Source organism: Heliangelus exortis, chromosome 13 (genome assembly GCF_036169615.1).
Source record: "Heliangelus exortis chromosome 13, bHelExo1.hap1, whole genome shotgun sequence".
Lineage (NCBI taxonomy): Eukaryota > Metazoa > Chordata > Aves > Apodiformes > Trochilidae > Heliangelus > Heliangelus exortis.
Genome location: NC_092434.1, coordinates 147,206 through 171,444, shown reverse-complemented (window position 1 = coordinate 171,444; position 24,239 = coordinate 147,206). Strand labels below are relative to the sequence as shown.

Genomic DNA, 24,239 nt, shown 5'->3' with positions numbered 1-24,239 from the left:
CACTCCTGGAAACATTCAAGGTCAGGTTTGACAGGGCTCTGAACAGCCTAGTTGAAGATGTCCCCACTTGCTGCAGGGGCGTTGCATTAAGTGGCTTTGGAAAGGTCCCTTCCAACTCAAACCATTCTATGGCTCACTTCTGTATTTCTATCCAATAACTTTATGGCTGTGTTTTCAGCAAAATGTAGTTCCTGGTGGTCAGTGATACTTTTCAGATCCATTGTAATTGCTGGAATTTAGGTAAACTGTTTTCAATTCTGCCTTTGCAGGTGGAAGAGATGAAACGTCGGCAGTACACACTTGCTTTCACATCTGCAGGAGCACAAGCTCAAACATACCACGTTTCCTTTGAAACACTGGCTGAGTGTCAGCGGTGGCACCGACAGGCGTCCACGGTGAGGCCCTGGAGCTGCAGTCATTCAGGTGGTGGGTACAGGGGTAGGAAAGGTTTTCTGATGCAGGCAGAGATGAAGCTAGGATGCTGAAGAAAGTACCCAAGACACTTTCCAGCTTTCTTAATTTCTTTCATGACCAGCACTATGGAGATTTTCTTTCAGCTCTTTTTTTCTCTGACTGTGCCACAGTTTTGAGCAGCATATCTGCATTTTTTTTCACCCCCACTGGACCTATTGATAGTAACTACTCACAAGTCGGTAGAACAAACCCCAGAGACTGGCTGACTTTGCAGCTCTAGAAACCAATAAATTGGCCTATTGCCATATTGAACTGTGGGCTGGGCTGGCGTGGGGCTGCTCTGACAGGTTTGAATTAACACAGATCATAGGTCAGCAATGGAAGTGCAGTTTGCTCAGAGCTGCATCCTTATTCCACATTAAAGTAGAATTAGATGGCTGTAGCTTAGCGCTGAGCCACACATGTGTAATATTATGAAATATGAAATGAGTTCAGGGTAAAGCAGGTCTTAAAATCTGAAATGAAGCACCAAAGACCTCAAAACAAAGTGTACTTAACGGAAGGAGATCTAATATTTGCGAAGACCTTATGAAATGTTGCAAAACCATTATTTATGAAGCCTTTTCATCATGACAGGTTGTATTTCCAATATTATATCCTGAATAAGATAACAAATAAAGTTTCCTCAGCCAAAGACATTTTCCCCATTTGGTTGGCTCTTTCAGGGCAAGCTTTCAGGCAGCACCCATTGCACATACAGAGCAGGGCTTCTTGTGTGTGCTAGTTGGTATCCAGATACACATCCTTGTCAGGAGGCTTGCAAATGGCCTAAACTCACACTTAGTGAACTCAGTTTCCTGCATGGACTCTACCTGATGGGTACATGGAGTTTTTTTCATGTTCTTGCAGATTTTTTACTACTTGCGTTCATTGGCCCTACATTAGCCTTCCAGAGAAAAATTGTTGCACAGCTGCAGCTCTTCCTACTCCTTTTCAGGTTGTGTCAATGCGACTTAGTATGGTTGATCTTTCATGCTACAGCCTTGAGGAACTACCAGAGCACCTCTTCTACAGTCAAGACATCATCTACCTCAACCTACGACACAATTTCATGAGATCAAGTGGAGCAGGGAGTCTTGACTCTCTTTACAGGTCTGTGAATAATTATTTTTTTTCTACATTTGGAGTTCTTGACATGTGCATCCAGGGATGGAAAGGACAGAGTGTATTGCCCATCCTCAAGGATGTTGAAAAGATTGATCTTCAGGAAGCCCTAACAAGTCAAGGGGCTAGGAAGCAAAACTGAACAGCATGGCAGGCATAAGCTTCCAGTGATTTACTGTATTCATTAACTCCCTTCCACAGATTTTTTGTGTTTAGTGTGATCTGAGCTTTGTGGAGTGATATGCCATTTGTCTGGACAAGGTGCAGCTGCAATAGAAGGCTGCTTGCTAAACAGATAACATTTTGGGATATAAAATAAAAGATGAGGGAAAGCATAATGCTGTTGTGGATAAGTGTTTGTAGGAAGAAGTGCACATCTGAAAAAGCCTGTTTTGTCTTAATGTGCACTCAGAATTGGCAGAGGGCCTGTGAGACTCCAGGTTTGCTTTGGGAACTTGTAATTGTCTGCTTTTAAGAGAGTAACAGTTGTGTGATGGTATGGAAACATGATGTAGTCTTCTTGGATAAGTGAAGGAGTCTTACACAAATATTTTTGAGTTAATTCCTGAAAACCATAAAAATCTAGAGGAAGATTAGTCTGTTGATACCTACCTTAGCAACACTAAAAAAACATTCAAGGAGTCATTCTATGAACTTCAAAAGCTGCTAAGAAGCCTGTGGTAATGTCAAATGACTCTGTGTTTAGAACACATTGTGTCTTAAGAAAAATGTACCTGGGGAAACTTTGCAAAACTGCAGGGTTTTGTTTTGGTTTGAGGTTTTTTTATGCTTATTTTGTTTTGTTTATCTCCAGGAGCCTATTACCAGGTTACTTCATTTTTCTTCCTACAGAGTAATGAGATACCTAGGTTATCTGTGAGGTTATGCAGGGGCAAAAAAGATTGTTTACCTATGGGAACTTCTTGCACATTCACTGAGAGCTATATCCTAGTTAGGCTTTGATTCAATTCTTTGTTTAAATGTTTTCTAACTGCTGGATTCTAATAGATTATGCTATTGGAAAAGCGTCTTAAAATAATTCAAGATTTTTCTTTCTTCTTCTCTCTTCAAGTATATTGTGATGTGTAAAACCGTACTAGAACTTTATTTTCTAAAATGCGGTATCCTTGGTTCACAGGATCAGCAAAGGGGCTTGAAATTTCTTTTGCCTTTGCATGTAGTCAACAGGAGATATGACATGTCAGAAACTCAACTCTTTGTGGCAGTGACTATGCCTGACGAAGCTGAAATCCTCAAACAAAAGTCATAAAAGAAGCCCTCACTTCACACAGTCTTGAATAAACAGGTAGCATTAGGTAGGCCACATAAGGCTCCTTACTGCCTTTTGAAAAGACTTTCTTTGAAGTTTTTAGGGTGTTTATCATGTCACAGCCCTAAATTAAGAATCTTTTCTCACTTACAGTAGCTGTTATCAGTGCCTAGAGATAAATTATTCCAAACAGCAGAATTTTTTGTAATTAGTATATCTGTTCCTCTGAGGAAATCTTGGAAACTCTAGCAGTCTAATTAGCTATAACTGTAATAACTGAACAAAAATAATTAACTAAAAGGAAAATGTTAAGCAAAGGACACTGAGAACACCACCTGTTTCCTTTTGTCTCCTAGCTTATTTTATATGTTGCATACTGCCTTTCATGTACCTCTCTCTTTTGCAAAACATTATCAAGTCTGATGTTCATTGATAAGTGTGTGTGTGCGCACATGTACACATGTGCATGTCTCTTGTCACCATTTGAGCTGGTTGATACAGAGTTGTACTGGGATGCTTTGGTAGCAGAGCAGGATTTTCTGTTAGACTGGAAATATTTCAGGCCAGCACCAGTTTGGGCTGCTGAACAGAGGATGGTCATCCCACTGAGGTTAGCTGCTGTTTTTCCATACCTCAGTGTTATGATTTCAGTGTTCCCTGTGAGAGCACAGACAAAACTTAAGCAGTCATAACAATTTCAGAACCCTTATTCCCAATGAGTTCATCTATACAACTTGAATGAGAGCTGGATATGCATTCCATTCCATTTCTGAAAAAATCATTCTATAACCTGAGAACTGTGATCTTTACTAAATCTGTGCTAAAGTTGAATCAGGTAATGAGAAAGCTCAAATCTACAGCTTTACTCTTTGTTTCCATCTTTTCCTTTATTGGTATGAAGTTGTGTGTGCAAGTTTCTGATTTTTCTATCATTTTTAGGGCTTTGCATCGTACAATACATTCCCTTAAGGAAAGCAATTACCAATAAAGCATCGTTCTCTTTGGCTTTCAGTTGCATTACAGGAGAGTCTGTGGCTGCAGCAAACATGGAATGCCTGTGCCCCTGTTTATATGGCATGGCACTTTCTCAAAGCAAACAACCCATGTTCAAGTTTCAGATAAGCTCCTCTTTTAAAAGCAGCAACACACCCCCTGAAGAAGAAAAATGGAGAAGTATAATCCATAGTTCTTACATAGATAATTCCATGTGTTCTGAATCTGAAAAAGGAGTTGTTACAAAGAAGAAAACATTTCAAAGCCTTTCAGCTTTCTACTTTAAGACATCTCAAGCTAGTAGTAATAGTAGTAATATTCTCCCTTGAGCTAATTAACCTTGATTTTGTTACCAGTGTTAAAACATTTGCTTCAAAATAAGAGCTGCTCACCATTACCTAGTAAAAATATGGTAGATGGGGGAGATGAAGGAACTATATGTGTCCAAGAAATACTTGTACAGCGTGTCAGATTCCCAATTTTCTCATGAAAGTATGACATTGATTTCCCCACTAAATTAGTTTCTGATGGTTCTAGTTTGGGAAGGGAAGGTGGTTAATTGGAGAAAAAAACTTTTTTTTTTTTTTTTTCATATAAAAAGAGTTAGGAACAATTTGAGAAGATCCTCTTGCAGATTACCCCAGACTCTGCTGAATTTCTTTTCTCTATTTGGACCTACTGCAGTCATAGAAGGATCTGGAAAAGGCAGCCATCTGCTCAGCACAGGAGCACAGGTGGTACCTTAGTGACCACGAGGGCTGTGGCAATGCTTGCTGGCTGTGCCTGTGGTACAGTCTGCCAAGCAAGTGGCACCTTTAGACATGGAATCTCTTCCAAGGACCTCTGGGTGCAGGTCTTGGGGCTTCCTGGTGTGAAGGCAGCACTTCCCTGGATATCCCTTTTGCAGCTCTGCTGGGCGTTCTGTTATGCCTAGCTAGAAAAGGGTTTCCCCCTCTTCTGTTTTATTCTCAGAATAGTTCCATTTAATGTTTTCAGCTCCTGTTTTTCGAGGCTGCATAATTGTGGACTGTTACTCTATGTAATTCTTTGAAGGTAATTCTTTTGAACTGAGTACTTTTACTTAGTAACTGTCACTAGGATGAAGCCTGTCAGGAATCAGGGTAGAAGGTTGTTACCGGTTTCTTCTGTAAAGCCATAATATTTGATCACTTCCAGCATTACCACAGATACAAAATATCATCAACTTAAAATTTTTGCAGAAACTTCCATAATGAGTTAGCTAGCTATATCACCAGTGTACAAAGACTTAAAAATTCTTTATGACTGCTTTTGTATGGTTTTGCTTTGAGACCACAGAGGTTTGTGATGTAATTTATGTTCTTACCAATAGGTTTTCTCAGTTGAAGAGCCTGAACCTGTCTCGTAACAGACTGGGAGAGTTCCCTGTGTCATTGTGTGAGATCTCTACTCTGACAGAGCTTAATATTTCCTGTAATGGACTTCATCACTTGCCAAGCCAGATTGGGAAACTGCTGAAGTAAGTATATTCTTTTCATCTGTGGTCATAAATATCCTTGGTGCTTCAGCTGAAGTTTTAATTTGTTGTATAAAACTTTTCTGCGGTAACTTCTCACAGAAGTCTAGTAATTTTTGTCAGCACTAGTATGTTTTGATATGTTCCTACAGAATTTTTTGCTTTTTTGGTAGAAAGAAGATTTTAACATGGAAATACTTTTCCAAGCCTGTTACGTGTAATAAAAGTGCTCCAGTAATTTTATGTGTATAAGAATAAAATAAACTATTAGGTGCCTTTAAAAAATAACCAAACAGACCAGCTAGCTATACGAGGAAATTCACTGCAAATTCTAAATGTGATGTCCACTGATTTTTGATGAATTATCTTCTTTCCCTTTTTACTCCTGCAGTCTCCAAACCTTCTGGCTTGATGGGAATTTCCTCACGTCCTTACCAGAAGAACTGGGAAGTCTGCGACAGCTCAGTTGTCTTGGGCTTTCCTTCAATAACTTCAGTGAATTGCCAGCAATTTGTGAGAAACTTGTCCTATTAGACAAATTAGCCCTAGCAGGCAACTTGCTGGAGACCTTGGACCTTGCAGTGCTGAACCGTATGAGTCACATCAAAAGTGTGGACCTGAGGTAAGGGGGGGGAACTTGCATATGTCTATAAACCAGATTGCTGCTTTCCATTTACAGTAGAGGAGCTGTGTAACTTCTGGTACATTCTGCAGTAAACCGGGTGTATTTTTTTTTCCTCTTGTTGATTCTGTACTGATGTAGCTTTTAGGGAGTTCTGTTTCTGAGGGTGTGCAGAATTCACTTAGAGAAACAAGGTTAACTGAAGCCACTGAATATGGGTCTCAGTCCTCTAGTTTCCTTTTTTGATGCTGTAACCATGAGCTTTGGCAGATCTTTCATCCCTCCCAGCCTGTTCTGCCTTCTCCTCCTCCCCCTGAGATGTGATCCTGATTCTTCAGGCTGCCAAATGCAAAGCTCTCAAAGAGACAAAGAACTTTTTGTGGCAAGGCAGTCTAGTACCTAGTCTTGCATTAGCTTCCTTTGTCAATACAAAGTAGGTGTCATGGTTAACACTGGCCTGGCAATTAAACCGAGTAACATGCTCTCTATTAATCTCTCTCTCCTCCCTGATAAAGGAGAGAGAATAAGGGAGAGAGACTTACGGGTTGGAAACTAAACTACACAACTTTAATGAAACAGTAATGATAAATAGGAAAAATTACTAAATATATACAAATATACAAATATACAGGAAAATTGATACCATATTCCTTCCCCCCTCTTCCCCCAATAATTCTCACGTCACCACCGAGGGCAGCCCTGGGAAAGTCCAGGCTGGACTCCTGGGGTCAGTAGCAGTCGGGAACTGGAGGCAAGAACACACAGATATGGGCTGGCATGGATCAGGACCACAGGCAGACAAACAGACGGAATCCTCCCAGGATGCTGAAGGAAACAGGGAACGGGTGAAGAAAGGGAAGCAGGAAGCTGGAAGCTGGAAGCTCTTGTGATCCCTCAAATTTATACTGAGTATGACGTGTATGGGATGCAATACTCTGTTTGGTCAGTTCTGGCATCTGTCTTGTCTGTTCCTCCCCAAAGGAGGACTGCAGGTGGGACCTCTTTATTCCTTCTGGAGGGTAAAATGTTCCTCAGAGCTGAGCAGTGTCCTTGGTTCTGCACACCAGTCTCTGGCAGTAACTATAAACATTGAGTGTTATCAGTCCTAGGAGCAGACACTGTCTGAGAAACTTGCTGTTAATTTCAGCAAGTGCAACTACTTACAAGAGACTTAGCTGAAAGCAAAAGTACAAGACAGAAAATCACCTTTATCCTGGCCCAAACCAGGACAGTAGGTTTCTCTTGGCCTGCTCATGATTTCTAGGCTGGTCTTCAGAATCTCTTAAATACCAGGGAATGAGTAAGATGGTTTCACATAGCAGTGTACACAGAGGAAATGCTTTTCTTTGTATCGCTGCCTGAAATCCACCATTGTTTCTCACACATTTCACTGTGCTCACCTCTGGCATTAGCAATCACCAGAATTCTTCCTTTCTTCTTCTTTCTCCTCTCTTCTTACCCATGTCCTACTTTCTGACTTTGTAATTCTTATCTCTGAGTGTTTAGGCTGAACAACCTGAAGAGAGCATCAGCTGACACTCTGGAAGGGAACAAATCTGTGACTTACATGGACTTACGAGACAATCAGATGACAGATCTGGATCTGAGCTCGTTGGGTAGCCTGGAGCAGCTGCACTGTGAGCGGAATAAGCTGACAGAGTTGACGTTGAGTGGCTTCTCTCTTCGGGCCCTCTATGCCAACAGCAACTGTACGTTTCTTTCCCTTACACAACTTCCGCCTTCTTTGAAGCCCTGGGGACAAAGGAAACAGCCCTTTGCACTCACACACACACTGGTGTTACAGTAGTGAGACAGTATGTGATGGGTCTTCTGGGGTCAGCTGCTGGGGATTACAAGTGCATGTGCACAGGCTGTGTAACATAGGAAGGTTGTGGTGTTTAGTTACTGCCCAAGGAATTCATCTTCCAGTGAGATCTGTTTGGGAGTCCACAAATAAAAGCACAAGTTCTCCCTGTGCCCCATGTGGCAAGAAGAGAAATGGGACAGTGAGAAGCTGGAGTGGCATGTGGCAGATGTATGAAGTGTGAACTCTGTACTGGGAAGAATGAGTAAAAACCTTGATAGTCCATAAAGACTGAATCTTGTTTAATAGCTAGTCTGTCTGATTATCTGTGCTGTTCTTCCCTCTAAAGCTCTGTAATTATAATTATTTGCTTTACTCTATCAGGTCTGACAGCTGTCAATATTTATCCTGTTCCTGGTCACCTGACATGTCTAAAACTCTCTCAGTAAGTAGGTGGTCTTTAGGTATGTTTTGAAAACACTTTAGCTTTTAGCTTTTTAAAAATTCCTCTTTTGTAGTTGAATATAAAGCAAGTATCTAGACACAATAGCTGGGGTTTTTTTCAGAAATGTTTTGGAGCTTTTAAACTTTTGAAAGAGCTGAGAGCAATTGAGAGAAGGCTCTCCATCTGCACAATAGGGCTGAAAAGCCCAGCACTGAAGAATGATTAAAGTTTCCCAGACTAGAATCTTCTCTAAACAAGTGTGACCTCTCTAGGGTACTGGCTGTCCTTCAGCTGTAGGCTGTAATCAGCAAAAAAGGCCAGGCAGGGACCACTGAACTTGTGGCAGCTTTCTGGGTTGGATGGTTAGAGTCTGTGTCATAAACTTTGAGAGTAGCTGCCAGTGATCTGCTTTTGGCTTCATTGCCTACACCTGCCCTTAGAGCAGTGTTGTGAGACCTGTAAGATAGGGTGTCCAGAGGACCTGATCACCTTTTGCTTCAGTTCTGGGTTGAAGCACAATAGCAGGATAGCGTAGGGTGGCCTGTTCTGCTGCTGTCAGCACTGTAAACAAAAATCCTGATGATCAGAGGCTTGCATCAGCATTGCCTACCAATCATGCACCAGCTCAATCTGCCATGAGGTAAATTCCACATGATACTGGAGTTCATTTTCTGTCTGTTGTCTTTGTCTTTGGTTTGGCTGTCAGTAATGTCATGCAGCATTCAGAAAGGGTGTGTTGCATACAGAGTGCCAATGTCTAGCTTTTACCCCCTTCTTTTCTAGCAATCAACTGCAGTATGTCCCTGAGTGGGCCTGTGAAGCAAAGAAACTGGAAGTTTTGGATGTGAGCTACAACCTCCTTGTGGAACTTCCATCAAGGTCAGCAAACCTTCTTATACAGAACTGAGCTTTCCTCTATGGTAAGCTGAGCGATGAGGGAGAAGCAGTGCTATTTCAGTTGCTTTATTCTTTGTGCAGAGATACAATCTACTTGCTTTCTCTGTGCACTGTCAGAAATACTCTATTCAAATGTTGGAAAGGTCTGATTTCCAAATAGGCTTCTTGAATAACAAGGGAGAGGTAATTTCATCCTGTCCTTCTGGCTTCTACCATAGCTGTTTGCACCTGAAGTGGAACACACTGCTCTGATTTGTTTGTGTTATCATAGAGCCTGTGAACACAGCTCATAGGTTAAGCCCTGTTATGCTTTGCGTTGCCCTGCAGAGGTTTCATCTGTTAATGTTCACTGGGAGATGTCACAGAGATACAATACAGCTGATCTCAAAGGTAGCTTTCTCAGCACATCATTAGACAACTCCCTTCTCCCCATTTCCTTTTCATTTACCACAGAAATGTGGTAAAGGGGAGTCAATGACTAATACAGTTTGCTGATATTTATGACTTCTGCTAGGTACCAGGATTATCATGTGAAGAAGCAAAGCACAGATGTTCCTAGACTAACAAATGTATTTGGTGGGGGTAATTGTGACTAATGAGAGACAACATCTAGGGCAAGCTGTATGGAAATTGAAGGCAGGGGTGGATCACAATGGAGAAATGCAGAGAGCTGGTGAAAGCAGTTAAAGCAGCGGGCACAGGAAGTGATCTTAGCAGTGATAATCAAATAATGTCAGAGACAAAGACTATATACACCAAAAGCAGGAAGAAGATACAACAAGAATGTGATAATGAGAACTTACAAAAGAATTTTAGCCATGCCAATGGATGAAAAAGACCAAATACTATGTATGTTATGCAATGAGAACCTGCAGAATTCAGGCACAGAAATACATATTCTAAAAAGAAATTGAATTATTTTTAAAAATTCTTAAGTGCTGGAATTTACTGTATACATCTCAGGGATCTCTTCCACTATATGTTTGTCACCAACACTATATCTTCTGTACAGATAGAACTTCACCAATGGTGAATTTCACTGATCAGGTTAGTCCAGCAGACTAAAGCTTAAAGTGCCTTGCCCAGGGGGATATAGTTCACCATGAAGTTGTCTTTTACACTTAGTTATCTGAGAACAAAAAAGTATCAAAGTGGTGCTGTGACAGTGTTGAGTGGAGATACCCGAGACAGCTCTGGATGAGTCAGCTTGAATAAGGAAATAGGTGCTCTTGAATGTTTGGGGTTTTTTGCCCCAGTACTATCAGCTTTGAGAAGCCACACCATACATAAAGAAACTGAATTAACCAACCCATGTGGAGCAGTGCACTAATGCAGCTTTTGCATTTCATGCTTCGAAGCTGTTCTGTACAGGGTGCTCAGAAGATGGTCTCAAATTACCACCTTACCCAAATGGGCAGAATGGCTCTAGGCTATGCCCAGGTGTGTTCAGAAACTCTTTCTCAAAATTTCTGCAAGAAATTCTCTGCAGTTCGTGGGAATAGAGGTCTTTTCCTTCAGTAAACTCCCAGTTCTGGAGAATGCAGCAACATCCTCAGCAGTAACACAGGAGCACTAAGCAGCCTGTTAAATCTCTGAATTTAAGTTGGCTAAGTGGTAGCACCTATTTCTGCATACGAGGCATTTAAATCCATCCTTTGTGATTGCTGTTTTTTGTCTGCCTGAGAGGATGCTAGGCAGTGCACACAGACAGTGTTATAGGTTACTGACCTGCACTGGCCTAGGGTGAAATGTAGCTGCACTGACAGGCATTCTGAGTGGCTGAGGCACCTTCCCATGTGTGTTCTCCTGCTTTGTCACTAGTCATGCGTTATGGATCAATGTCTTTTACTATTTCTCTGCTGTACAGTCAAACTATAACAGGTTAAATACTACCCTTTCTGGATGTGAAGAGGGGGGAATTGTGCTGATACAGAAAATCCTGTGTCTTTCCAGGATCCTCAGCAGCTTGAGCCTTCGGAAGCTGATGACCGGGCACAACCGCCTGCAGAGCCTTCCACCTCTGCTTGAACACATTCCACTGGAGGTGCTGGATATTCAGCACAACCTGTTGACTAAACTCCCAGAGATGCTCTTTGTCAAGGCTCTGAAGTGAGTGGCAATACGGAGCATCTTTTGTCTGCATTAACCTTTGGAGCTGTAAAGACTGATAGTGGCATCTGTGTGAGTGTCCATGCAAGGTGCCATCTGAAGAGGAGATAGTGAGGTGTGCGCTTTATGGGGAAGCAATTCAGGTGCCTTGAAGGAAGTTATCAAGCTGATTTGAGGGAAGCAGTCTGTGTTACTCTTTAGTTACCAGAAAACAGAGGCTTACCTAGCCCTACAGCCAACTGAACAATTAGCATCAGTTGCAACTGTTTAAAAGATTGTTTTACTGCCTGAAGACCTTTATCTTTAAAAGTAGTGCATAAATTCAGGCACAAAGGAAAGAAGTCATACAGATTTCCAAATATTACAACAAAAAGTATATCAGGTCATGGGAGAACAGTGAGAGGCACTCTTACAAATAATCAACCCTTCATAACTGTGTGTTTAGACACCAGCCAATCCTTCCTTTAAAGAGTCCAAGTAACGGCTTATGTAGTCGACTTCCATCAGAATTACTCAGCCCCTCCATAGGCTGTGACCTTCAGTGGTCTCTTTTTACTGTAAAATGATGTGGGCATCCCCAGTGCTATGCAGCTAGTAAGTCATTAGTAGACTCAAAAATTTTAATGTGAGCAGGGATGTTATGATGTGTTGTCTGGCCTCCTGTCTAATGCTGTTGCTCCATCCACACTGGCATTTGTATAGCTTCTTTTCCTGTTGTTAATGATGATCTGAAGTCTGATTTTTGCGCTTGCTTTGGTTAGCCTCAGGTACCTGAATGCATCTGCAAACAGCCTGGAGTCCTTGCCCTCTGCATGTACAGGGGAGGAGAGTCTGAGCATGCTGCAGCTACTTTACTTGACCAATAATAACCTCACAGATGAATGCATCCCTGTCCTGGTGGGACACCCAAGCCTACGGATCCTACATCTGGCAAACAACAACCTACAGACTTTCCCTGCAAGGTAAATAAATAATACTGCTGGGTGAGACAGTGCTCACTAAGAGGATGTCTCCTGCCTTGCTGTGACTGTATGTGAATCAATGTCAAAGCAAGAGGCTGTCCCTGTGACTAGGTGACAGAAGTCTGCCACTCCTACACACACGCTGAAAAGCAGCATGTTCAAGGGGATTGGCACGGTTGTTCGCTGCAGTTGTTCCTGTCCTCCTCGTGGTGGTGGATGTTTGGGGATGGAAGCAATCCTGTTTTGGGTTATCAAATATATTCTCTTCAGGTTACAGTAGAGAGCTCCTGCTATCGTGGTAGACTTCTGTGTCAGCTTAATTTGCAGTCTCATTAAACCCAGCAAATTCTGTTACATTAGCACAAAAAATCCAAGTTTTTTAATATTAATTATGCCAGCATAGTTCAATATTGATGGCATCTGTCCAAGATTCTTTCTGTTACTAGTCAGGCTGAACAATCACTTTCATGTTAATCTGTTTATTACTACAAAGTACACTGGCACAGCTTAGCATGCTTGTTTTGCCAGTTTTTAAAATTAAGACTGTACAATCTTCTGCTTTAGTACTTAAGAAGTCAGGGGTGAAAGGTTCCGTGTGTTGCACAAATCCAGGGCATCCTGGGGACCCTGAGCTCTTGTTAGAGCATTTTTTAGGACTTTTGGTGGCCTATTGGTAAATCAGAAATGTAGCTCAAAAGCATGTGTGGATACCTGTGCCTGGATTCAGAAAGAGATAAGTTCTTGCCTGTAAGATACTGTATTCTTTTGTTTGCCTTTCAGCAAACTCAGTAAGCTGGAGCACTTGGAAGAGCTGAATCTGAGTGGCAACAAACTGAAAACAATTCCCACAACAGTGGCAAACTGCAAGCTACTTCATACACTTATTGCACACTCTAATGAAATTAGCATCTTTCCAGAGATCCTGCATTTGCCCCGTATTCAGGTATTCTTACAGAGAAGGTGAAAAGATATCAGGGGAAAGTTTGGGTTGGAGAATGAAGAAGTAACTGCTAGGGGAGGAACTGGAGATCCCAGCATTTTGCGTGATCAGTCTGAGAAGAGGGCACAGAATATGCATTCTAGATCCACCTTTCAGAGCTGGTCAAAGATGGCTCTTGTCTCATTCCTCTTTACGATCTGTCTCTGACTTGCTGTATTTCTGGTTTACCATGAGACAGTAGGGCATGTTCTGTAGCTAGGCAGGTTTGTTAGATGTAGGCATTCTGCTACCTTTAGCATGACCTATTCTTCAGCACTGGAGTCCTGGCTACTGCAAGTTGTAACTATTTGCTGACTATTTTCATGACCTGTTTGTGGGATACAATCAGTACTGGGGTCAGTGGGATGTTTGGAACGAGCACTGGAGGAACAAATCACATGAGAGAACAGAGAGTAATTGGCTTTGTCATTGTGGGTTTTTTTTGATACTACAGTTTGTGGACTTGAGCTGCAATGAGTTAACTGAAATCCTAATCCCTGAGGCATTGCCAGGTGCCTTGCAAGAGCTGGACCTAAGTGGAAACACAAACCTGGTGCTAGAACACAAGATGCTGGACATCTTCAGGTGAGCCATGGAGATGCCAACCCAGTAGTGACCTGCACGAGGGCGGGTAACCCTTCCAAGGAAGAGAAATGGGACAGTATAGTGTGTATGATACTTCATAATGTTACAGTGTTCCCTACCTGAGGCAGCTGAAGCTTCTGTCTTGTAGGAAGAGAAAAGTCTGGGTGCAGATCATGAGAACAAGCAAACAATTTCTCAGGTGGGATGAAGTTCTCCCAGTTGTCTCTGGCAGTATGCAGCCAGCTATCTCCAGAAGGCCAAGACCTTAAACTCCTCTACTTGATGCAATTCTTCCCACAGGCTGCTGTCTAAAACTCTAGGCTGAACAAGGTCCTTTGGCCACAAGCTGTTGAGAGTGGTCTAGGAGAGAATTACTTCCATTCTTCTCTCTCTGTAGTCACATTACCACACTGAAGATTGATGCTAAGCCATCCCTCACAGCAGACTCAGCACTGAATTCAGCCTTCTGGAGTCATGGAGCAGCTGAGATGGCAGGCCAAAGAAATAAGTGAGTATTGTGGTCTGCTGGATGCTAACACTTTGTCTTCTCAGGGTGCTAGCTGGAGTGCACTGCGAAACACTCAGACAGGCTTGCTTTGCTCAAGAGTTCATCTGTGACTCTCCAGATCTCCCTAACCCTAAGGGTTGGGGATGGCTAAGGGATGGTACCTCCAGCCTCTGCATTGTCCTTTCCCTCAGTTTTCACACTTATCCTCAGAGGCTTGTACTTTGCTTCCCACCCTGGTGGAGATGCATTTCCTCTTGCCAGCTATGCCCATTGCCCTCACCTGAGTATGGTCAATGAAGGTTTGGAAGTTCCAACAATAAACTGCAGCTGTACATCTCATGAAGCCATGAATGTTGGGGCAGCAGCTTTGCTGCTCCGTGACAATAGCACTCACAGCAAGGTGCCTGATGGCTGTGACTGGGAGGGACTGTATACTGTACACTCTTTTGAGGTGTATTAACTTGTCCTGTGTGCTTTTCTTACAGGCTGTGTGTGTCATCCCTGGCACTGGGGAGCTTTGCAGAGGGGGTGGAGGCTGTGTATGGCATGTTTGATGGTGACAAGAATGAGGAGCTGCCACGCTTGCTGCAGTGCACTATGGCTGATGTGCTGCTGGAGGAGGTACAGCAGTCAGACACCATGTTCATGTCCAACACCTTCTTGGTCTCCCACAGGTAGGACAGTGAGCAACCTGGTCCTGGTGGGACCTGCATAGGTATATCACTTAATGTGTTAGGCAGGGTGAGGCAGCCCTCCAGAATGCCTGTCACTGGAGTCTGGAGCCTTTCTACACCTTCTTCAACAGGAAGCTGGGCATGGCTGGGCAGAAGCTGGGTTCCTCTGCTGTCCTTTGCTATATTCGTCACGATGTGGCTGATTCAGCCAGCAGCTTTTCTCTGGTGGTGGCCAATGTGGGGACATGCCAAGCTATTCTGTGCCGAAATGGAAAACCACTGCCTCTCTCCAAAGTCTTCAGCCTTGAACAATGTCCAGAGGAAGCCAAGAGAGTCAAGGAGCAGAAAGCCATTATAACAGAGGTTGGTTTGGACCCCGATCACTTCAGTTTCTGCCCTCCTGTAAAAGCTTGGTACAAATATATGATCTCTGCTGTCTACACAATACTACATGGGAGAGGATGGGCATGAAGGTGTTTGAGTGATTTTTTTTCTGCTGCTTCCTACCCTGCTTGTCTTGCTGATTAGCTGTTCATAATGACATGTTCCTTAAACACTTGCAGTGGCCTGAGAACTACAGGTACAACATACTAGGGATGGCTTGCAGTGAGAAAGTAAAAAGTCATAATGTCACTCACTGAAAAAGCAAGTTTCATGTAAGACTCACAAGCTGAGATCCTTAGATCCATTTGCTGCAGGTAGTCCAGCTGCACATTATAGTTTGCTACAGGTCTTTAGAATGTGACAGAAAGTCTGGTGAGATAAAATTGTATTATTGCCAGCATGGGTGATGAGCACTGATCAGGTACTGTGAATGACCAGATCCTTTTCTCCTATATTGTAGCTGTGGACTGGCATTTCTCAGAGCTTCAGATCACTATGTGGGCAGGGGAAGGACTGCTCTCCAGTGATCTCAGAGCAAATCTAAAGAGCTACTGCCTTGTTTCTCTTGTCTGCAGGACAATAAGGTCAATGGTGTGACTTGCTGTACTCGGATGCTGGGCTGCACATACTTGCATCCTTGGATCCTGCCCAAGCCCCATGTCAGTTCCATTTCACTGACTGTACAAGATGAGCTGCTGCTTCTGGGCAACAAAGCTCTCTGGGAACACCTTTCCTACACAGAGGCTGTGTCAGCTGTACGACACCTACATGACCCACTAGCTGCTGCAAAGAAACTCTGCACTTTAGCCCAAAGCTATGGTTGCCAGGACAACGTAGGTGTAATGGTGGTGTGTCTGAACATCAGTGAGGACAGCTGCACATGTGAGATGCATGGCCTTACTCTGCCAGGTCCTGGGGGATTTAGTACCACCACCACCAAGCCAGCAACACCTTCATCTAGCAGTGGAATTGCTTCAGAGTTCAGCAGTGAACTGTCTGCTTCCGAGGTTAGCAGTGAGGTGGGCTCTACTGCCTCTGATGAACACAATGCTGTTGGTCTCGATGGCAGCCTGCTGCCACGACAAGAGCGACGTTGCAGCCTACATCCTATGCCGCCCTCAAGTATCTTCCAGCGCCAGCCTTCCAGTGCTGCCTTCTCTAGCAACCAGTCTGACAATGGCTTAGATAGCGATGATGAGCAGCCGGTGGAAGGTGTGATGACAAATGGCAGTAAAGTGGAGGTAGAGGTGGACATCCACTGCTGTAAAGGAAAGGGCCTGGAGTTTGAACCTCCTGCTGCAGAGTGCAGTTCCTCTGCTCCAGGGCCAGAGGATGACTCTGGACTTGTCCTCATCATTCGGAGACAGAACAGTGTAAACAGCAACACCGTGCAGAAAGGGGTCAAGGAAAAGTGTGAACTGCAAAAATCTCTTTCCACTTGCTGTCTCTATGGAAAGAAGCTTTCCAATGGCTCTATAGTGCCCTTGGAGGAGAGCCTCAACCTCATTGAAGTAGCCACAGAGGCACCCAAGAAGAAGACGGGCTATTTTGCTGCTCCATCCCAGGTGGAGCCAGAGGATCAATTTGTGGTGCCACCTGATCTGGAGGAGGAAGTGAAGGAACAAATGAAACAGCACCACGAAAATGGAGCAGATCATGAAAAGAAAGAGGAACATGAGGCAGCTCTGCCAGAGGAGTTTGACACAGCTTTGTAACCCTACAAGTACTGCTCCCACATGGTGTGTTCCAGGAAACTCTGTCTCATAAGGGCTATCTTGCCCTCCAAGGGGAGCTGCGATCTGCAAGTAGTACAGGCATCTGCTGCTTCATTCATGGAGTTGAGGAGAATTGGGAATACTAAGGTCTGGGCTGTCCCTTTTTCTCTGTAGAGGCTCAGTTGTTCTGTGAGCACTCAGACCAGCAGCTGAGCTCTGTGTTAAGGTCTGTTTGGAAATTGTACCAGCACTAGGAATGAGGTGTTCTAACACCTGCCTGTAACTCCTTGAACCCTGAGGTTCTGCCAGCTCTGCAGGGAAGGGGCTGGCATATGTGGGGGGTGGAGGGGTGAGGAGGCTGCTGATGAGGCAGTGTTCAGCATTCAGAGTCCTGCAGATATTTTCTGATGCAGCCGCTGCCCAGCACCTCACTTTGTTATTCCTTGAAAGAGTACAGCCAGCTGCAATGAAGCTGATCCAAGAATGATTTCCTACATTATTGCAAGCACTTTTATTGATTGCACTTAAGCTGTTCTGCTCCCCTTTAGCCCAGCACTTTATTATTTAGGGTTAGGGGAGAGAGCACACCACAGCAGGTGTGGTGGGGCTTTTTCCAATGGATTTTGTTAGAGCCATGGAGGACTCAGGGAACCAGTGCTCTGATGAGCACTGGCGTAGGGCAGAGTGAGGGTTATGATGGGATCAGCCAATGCAGGATGAGAATATACACAACTGAGTGATAAGCAGGTGCCTACCAATGCATTTTACAGGGAGCATAGGAAAGATAGCCCTGGACTGGTTGATTAGGTAATGTGTAGAGCTAAGTAGCAACATGGTCACCTCTATCATAGATGCTTCACAGTAGATACTTTCTGTATCCAGAAGAGATGGCATGAAACCTGGAGTTGATGTGAGGTACTTGGTGTACAAACAAGAGGTGAGCAGTGGTGTGTCGCTCTGAGGCTGCCCATCAGGTGCTGGGGAGGCATTCAGTGCTCTGTTCGCCAGCACAAACCTCTGCACTGTCACCTACAGCATCTCTGCTTGCCTCTGAAAACAGGAGTCATTCCAGATCCACAACAACCTGTGTGTCATGGTACATGCCCAATTTGGCCACAAACAAGGTAAAAACATGTTTCTGCTTAGCTTTCAATTCAAAAGGAAAAAAATAGAAGTTTTCACCTTAATAACAGCTTTATTGGCCCTGCTCATAACAGTGATTTGGCCAGTCCGCACACAGCAGATACATTGTGTTTCCATGAGGATTTTTGGTGCAGGGTGCAAGCTAGCTGGCTATGTCCTCTCCTTGAGTGAGGGTTGTGGAAAGACCATCTCCCCTATAGCATGCAGATCTGTCTTCCTTAGCTGGCAGAGAACTGGACAGTTGTCTCAGTGGTGCAATAATCCTGACTGTAATGTGGGCTAGTGCCTTTATTAATTATGTTTATGAGGAAAACTTGAAAATTTCTTCTCAAGAGCTCCAAGAGGCTTGAGTTGTATATTTTTTTTATCAAATTCTGGCCTTGCTCAGAGGGAACTACTGTTCAGACAACTTGCGGAATTTTGTCAATATAGATCTTCTGACAAAATCTACTAGTTTTACTGAGATTTCAAAGCACCTTGAATTTCTTCTTACTAAGAAAAAAATGGTTTTATTATATGAGAATGCAACATTTTAAGATATATCTTGTGCTAGTTACAGTGTAATCATGAAACAAACCAACTCTTTCCAAAGTTTAAATTCTTATAAATTTTGTCTGTTTAAATGCCTATTTCATTTGGAAATTGAGAGAAAAGTTAATTCTTAGAATCATAGAAATAGCAGCATTTGAATCCCTTAGGCAGAGAAACAACAGGAGAAGAGATAAAAAAACAAACCTCCAAACCTCTTTCATGTTCTCTTCCTGTAAGTATGCAGAAAAGACTCATCCCGGTGTATTTGACTGTAATTCTTAGTTCTGTCGCTCGTGATAATTTTACTAAATACCTGTGCCCAGTCCAACACCTTCTGATACTTGACAGGCCTGCTAAGCAGCCCCTGTTAAGTGTGGGACTGATGAAGAAACACTTTTCTTTCTGAATAAGACTGTGACAAACCTTGCACTAGGAGAGTGGCAGATGTTACTACAAATAAGGTCTCTATTTCTTGCACTGATGTGGAAAATACAGCATGTCCTTGCCAGTCCAAACCAGTAGCATTGCATCTGGAGTTGGTCATGAATAGTTATACCTAGCTCAGTGGGGAAGGACTGAGTAAAATAAAGCTCTGCAAAGGACCATGCAGATTTCTGAGCTGCTGCTCTTCAGGGTTGTGGCAGAATGGAATGCAAAGAATTCCTACTTAGCCTTTTTCTGCAGTGCCATTTCTGGTTTTGAAGCAAAAAGAGAGTGTAATACAGACAGGTCCTATTTTCTGTGGGTGTGAATTGTTATGGCAGGACATGGCATGTTCTGTTACGCTAGGTAGAGCCCACAGCAATCTCTGCTTAAGGTGATACTACAATCTGTCTTATTCTGGGAAGCACAGCCTGAGTGCTTCCCTCCACCACCACCTTTTGTTTTCCTGCTTCCATAGAGGCAGCAAGCTTCTTCTCTGTCTTCCTAATCTTACTTATTAACACCAGGTTAGATTTCAAACTCCTTAGGAGCACTACTCTTAAGTGGAAGAGGTATGAACAGGCAAGTCTAGTGAAGGGCTTGTAGCAGGGGATAGATAGAAAAGTGTGTTCCTAGTTCCCTTGTTCTCTTCAATCTCTTCCCTATTTTTTAATGTGGTTCTGGCACAGATATGTCATCTCCACAGAGACACATCACTATAAATGTCCCATTTGGTAACAGACTTGCTATTGGAAAGAGCTTGGGGTGATGAGACTCTCTTGTCCCTGCTGAGCAATGCCAAATCTGCCATGACCATGTGGCCACAGTCACATTTGGCTGGTGAGTTAGTTTGTCCATATCTTCAGTAATTCTGGCTCTGCTGATGAGCATGCTCCTCAACAGGTACTCTCTACTCTAGGTCTCACTCTAAAACAGTGACCTATCTGCCCTGTCCTGTCCAGAAAGGCTTCTGCAAAAGGAACCCATGGAGCTGTATAATCACTGACAAGGAGTTGGGGCCCCAGTATTACGGGATCACCTCCAAATTGCTCCCAGCACCAGAACAGGCCTGGTGGAGGTAGCACCACAGATTTCTGGAACATGATCAGAATCCTCAACTAGATGGGAGGGTAAAATCCTGTACCAAGAAGAAACAGTGACAGGCTGCTGTGAAATCCTTCTCCTAGTATACAGAACATTCAGCCACACCTGAGGCCCTTGGACATCAGGAGTTTCTGCACTCCTTCTGGATGGCGATGGCTTTTCTGTCACTTGCCAAAGGCCGTCTTCAGGCAGTACATTCATCTCTTTGGTTTTGTGCAATCGTCTGCTGTTCCATTGCTGTCTGAAGACTGAAGTGTATTTTTTCCTCTTTTTTTCACATGTAAACTGTTACCCTTTTTTTTAACTTGAGGCAGCGCATGTTAAGGAAATACAGCAGTGCACCAAGTGTTTATTAGTAATCCTTTTTCATGTTTTTTGTTTTAAAAAGGAGACTATTTTCTGTATCCCACTCTAGCATGCACCTATAATCCTGTTTTTATTGTGTATGGGAGTAGGTTGTCCTATGAATGCACCTTCAGCACTGCAGCCTATGTTTGTATTGCTTTGGAAAGGAAATAACATAAGATTGCTGGAAAACACTATTCCATTCAAATGTATAGAGCAGTCCGGGAAGAATATTTTTGCATCAACTTTTCAGCTGACTTAGCAATAAAGATTTCTACTTTCATCTAACTGTATCCTGGTTCCATTACTGTGCTGGAGGGAAAATTTGCAATACCCCAGTCAAACATAGCTGTGGGTAGCTATGATAGTTCCTCTAAGAAGCACTGTACAGCACTACAGCCCTAGCTGCAGCTGGAGGAAATACAGAGGCACTAAAAGAAATATGACCACAGTGGACTGTCTGCATAAATCCCTGCACTGAAACACTCATTGTATATAGCTGCTAAAAGGGAAGAGAAGTCAACAAATTCCAGAGAACATGGTGTGTTCCTATTTAGTTTTTGTTCTAGTTCTGAGAACATCTCTAGTTCTGAGAGTGTTACATGGTTTTGGCAGTTGTGAGGATTTAGTTACTGGTGCCAGTGAAACGAGATATATATCCAAGCCAAAGCTAATATGGGCAGAACTGGTGAGACCTGTGGTGGTTCCATCTTCATATGGGCAGCAAGCACTGCTCTGAACTGACATTTCATTCTGATGCATGATTTTGTGATTCTAGTGCTACTCTCTTTTCCCCGTTATTTTTAAAACTTTATAGGAAATCTAAATTTTACACTTTTAGTAACTACAAAACCAGCATCAAAGTGTATTTTGAAAACAATACACATCTATCTCTAAATCATGTGTTTCAGCTCGTAAAGCCTATAGATGATTGTCCCAACTCAGGGCATCTTTTTAAGCAAAACTGTTGTATACGTGATATATAAAAAGACCATTTCGTACAAAAATGTGCTCTCTCCTGGAGAGTTTGAAAAGGCATTATGTCACACATAAGGCTGAGCCTATTCATCTTGCAAATTCTTTCAGGATTCTCTGATGGCTCTTAAATGCCACATTCAAAGCCCCCTGTTAGTTCCAAGAGACTTATGAGAAAGCAGTATTTAGCTGCCACAGCCACAAGCCTTGATCACTTGTTTTTAAGAGCTCGGTTCAGTGAACAGTCACATGCCTTTTATAAAGACAATTTCAGCTTCAGAAAGCTGCTCATCAGCAGACGTATGCAGTAACAGTACTTTCAACGGGAGGAGAACAAGACAGGGAGAGGGGATGGCACAAGTACAGGTAAGGCAGGCAGCTTGCTGATCAACTAAACAGGGATGGATATCAGCCTTTGTGTCCACTAATAATTCAATAATGCACACAAGTTAGAATCAGCCTGATGCTCCCATATTTAGACTTCACTGCCAAGAAGCAAGGAAAAGTGTACTGCTCTAAGTGAGGAGGCTGGCAAAAGCTATGACCATTACTGAAGCAGAGGAATAATTCTAAAGCTCGTATAGTTGCACTGGCTTCTGTTTCAGATTGTGAACTATTCTGTACCCCCTGACAGCTAGGCCTGCACTAAGCAGGAATGCCACAGCAGCTATGCAGCCTAAGAGACCAACAGCAATCTCTGCCCCATGCAGGCTGCATCTGAAGCCCTGATAGCCTTTGCTTTGATAAAGCTGCTCTCTCTCTTGACACACTGATGAACTGTAAGCACCCAGCAGAAAATGGAAGAAGTAGTACAGAGCAGGCACCACGCCAGTGGCAACCAAGACGTCCAGGATGCATTCAAGCAGCAGCCACGCTGGGAAATGCCACGGTAGCCGTAGAATTCCAACCAAAACAAGAACGCCAGACAAGACCAGAAGACACCCTCCCACGGCCACCGCTGCCCTTCCGATCGGCAGCTTTAGCTGGTAGAAGCGCTGGTCAAGCTGCTGCGCTTTTTCCCCGTCCGCCCCGCTGAAGCCGCTGTACGCCCCGCCGTAGTGGTAGTAGTAGATGCCGCCGAGGTCGGGCAGGCGCGTGTACCCCCCCGTCGAGCCACAGGACACGGAGCCGCAAACCAGGATCAGGAGAGCGAGCAGCGCTTGCACCGCCTGGCAGAAAGCTGGAAGGGCAAGCGGACGGTGGGGCCGGGCCCGGGAAGTCTGGGCCCAGCGTTCCGGCGGACAGACAGAGCCTCACCGCGGCCCTGGGGGAAGCCGGGCTGGGCTTCCCCTGCTCCGGCGGGACAACAAGAGCGGCAGCCCCTCCCGCTCCGCTCACCCCGGTCCGTGCACAGGTACTGGCACCCATAGCACTCCAGCAGCCCTGGCACGGCGGCGCGGCTTCGCGGCGGCCCCTCTGGCCCTGCTCCGGACATGGCGCTGAGGGGAGACAGTAGCGGGGATAGCAGCGGCCCGCCCGGCTCCCTGCCCTCCCTACATCCCGCCTCCGTCCGGCCGCCCGCTCCCCCCCACCCCCGGCCGGCCACCAGCCCTCCCCAACCCGCTGAGCCCGGGTTCCGGCCCTCACGGCCGCCTTCTTCTTCCCCTCACCGCCCTGTCGCCCCGGTGCGTTCAGTCCGCGGGCCGCGGGGACTGCTCCGCACCGCCGTGGCTTGGCCCGGCCCCACTCCTCCGGCGCTGGAGGCGGAGGGCCGGGCCGAGTCGCGGGACACCCGGCTGGGAGCCAGTGCCGGCGCGGTGCGGGTCCGCGCCACGAGCTGGGATGACTTCGGTCGCCTTCGCCTGAGCCCGGGCGGGGCCCTCCTGAGGGCGCTGAACGGCTCCGGCCCCGCCTGAGGGAGGTGTCAGCCGCTCCCTCCGCACCTGGTCACGCAGCAGCTCACGGATGTGCCCCCGCTCCCGTCCCACGGCCCCTTCTGGCGGCGTTTTCCGCCTGCCATACCATGCGGTTGTACCTACTGAGCACCGACTCGTTTTGACAAGCACCATTTTTACCCGTGCTGTGAGTTTTGGTGAAAATGCTCTGAGTTCAGCTTGCCTTCCACCTCCCACCTCTGTAAACCCCAGTCCTGTCTCTCTTCAGACAGAAGTGGCACCATTCCCTTTGCTGTATCAGCTGCCCTTCTCAGGACCTTCCCTAACTCCCCATTATCTATCTTGCGATGCAATGAGTGGACCTCCATGCAGCACTCAAGACACGAGTGCACCCGGGTTTTCTAGCACAGCAGAATGACTGCCTCTGCCTGGTCCTGTGCTTCTCCTGGCAATGCATAGATTTTGTTGCTTCTCCAGCTGCCCTTACATGCAAAGCCCATGTCTCCAGAGAACAGTCATCAATATCTTGGGATGCGTCCTGCAGTGCAGCTGCCAGGTTCCAATTCAGCATGCTGCAGGCCATGTTCACATAATTTTCTTTAGATGCATTACCCTATGTTTATCCACACATAAAACAAATGGATCTCTTCTATTTCTGTCTGTTTGATGTAGGCTACTTCAGATAGACTGATGTCAAGTTTTTACTGGCTTTCCCATTTCCGTGCACAATAACGCCCTGCTGCCCTGCTGTGAGATTGGCTGCCATTCTGTCCCAAGAGGCTGCTGAGCACAGGCATCAGCTTCCAGCACAGAAGGTGATTAATCGCTCCTTTGTTTATTGGTTTCTAGAGTGAACGCAAGTG

General features: G+C 44.7%; 2 protein-coding genes across 2 annotated transcripts in view; one reads left to right on the top strand and one right to left on the bottom strand.

Annotated features, from left to right (window-relative positions):
- Positions 1-20,854, top strand: part of PHLPP2 (PH domain and leucine rich repeat protein phosphatase 2) — a 29,034-nt gene extending 8,180 nt beyond the window's left edge. The window contains exons 5-19 of the mRNA XM_071756506.1: positions 270-395; positions 1,412-1,566; positions 5,193-5,339; positions 5,728-5,958; positions 7,465-7,667; positions 8,147-8,207; positions 8,991-9,086; positions 11,058-11,213; positions 11,975-12,175; positions 12,956-13,118; positions 13,609-13,739; positions 14,137-14,247; positions 14,733-14,921; positions 15,053-15,284; positions 15,881-20,854. Coding sequence (XP_071612607.1) covers positions 270-395; positions 1,412-1,566; positions 5,193-5,339; positions 5,728-5,958; positions 7,465-7,667; positions 8,147-8,207; positions 8,991-9,086; positions 11,058-11,213; positions 11,975-12,175; positions 12,956-13,118; positions 13,609-13,739; positions 14,137-14,247; positions 14,733-14,921; positions 15,053-15,284; positions 15,881-17,020 — 3,342 coding nt within the window. The 3' untranslated portion in view covers positions 17,021-20,854. The remainder of the gene's footprint in view (positions 1-269; positions 396-1,411; positions 1,567-5,192; positions 5,340-5,727; positions 5,959-7,464; positions 7,668-8,146; positions 8,208-8,990; positions 9,087-11,057; positions 11,214-11,974; positions 12,176-12,955; positions 13,119-13,608; positions 13,740-14,136; positions 14,248-14,732; positions 14,922-15,052; positions 15,285-15,880) is intronic.
- Positions 20,855-21,774: 920 nt separating this feature from the next.
- On the bottom strand, positions 21,775-23,959 carry MARVELD3 (MARVEL domain containing 3). The gene is made up of 4 exons (XM_071757061.1): positions 23,864-23,959; positions 23,152-23,393; positions 22,880-22,980; positions 21,775-22,721 (listed from the first exon to the last, which is right to left on the bottom strand). Exons 1-4 carry the CDS (start codon positions 23,957-23,959, stop codon positions 22,111-22,113), a joined length of 1,050 nt encoding a protein of 349 aa, XP_071613162.1. The 3' UTR covers positions 21,775-22,110.
- Between the last annotated feature and the right edge of the window lie 280 nt (positions 23,960-24,239).

Coding starts and splice junctions, on each gene's coding strand:
- MARVELD3 (XM_071757061.1), bottom strand. CDS start 23,959: ATGGCCTGCAGCATGCTGAATTGGAACCTGGCAGCTGCACTGCAGGAC. Junction 23,394..23,863: donor TGGAGACATGGGCTTTGCAT/GTAAGGGCAGCT, acceptor CACCTCCCTCAG/GCGGGGCCGGAGCCGTTCAG. Junction 22,722..22,879: donor GTACCTGTGCACGGACCGGG/GTGAGCGGAGCG, acceptor TTGCCCTTCCAG/CTTTCTGCCAGGCGGTGCAA.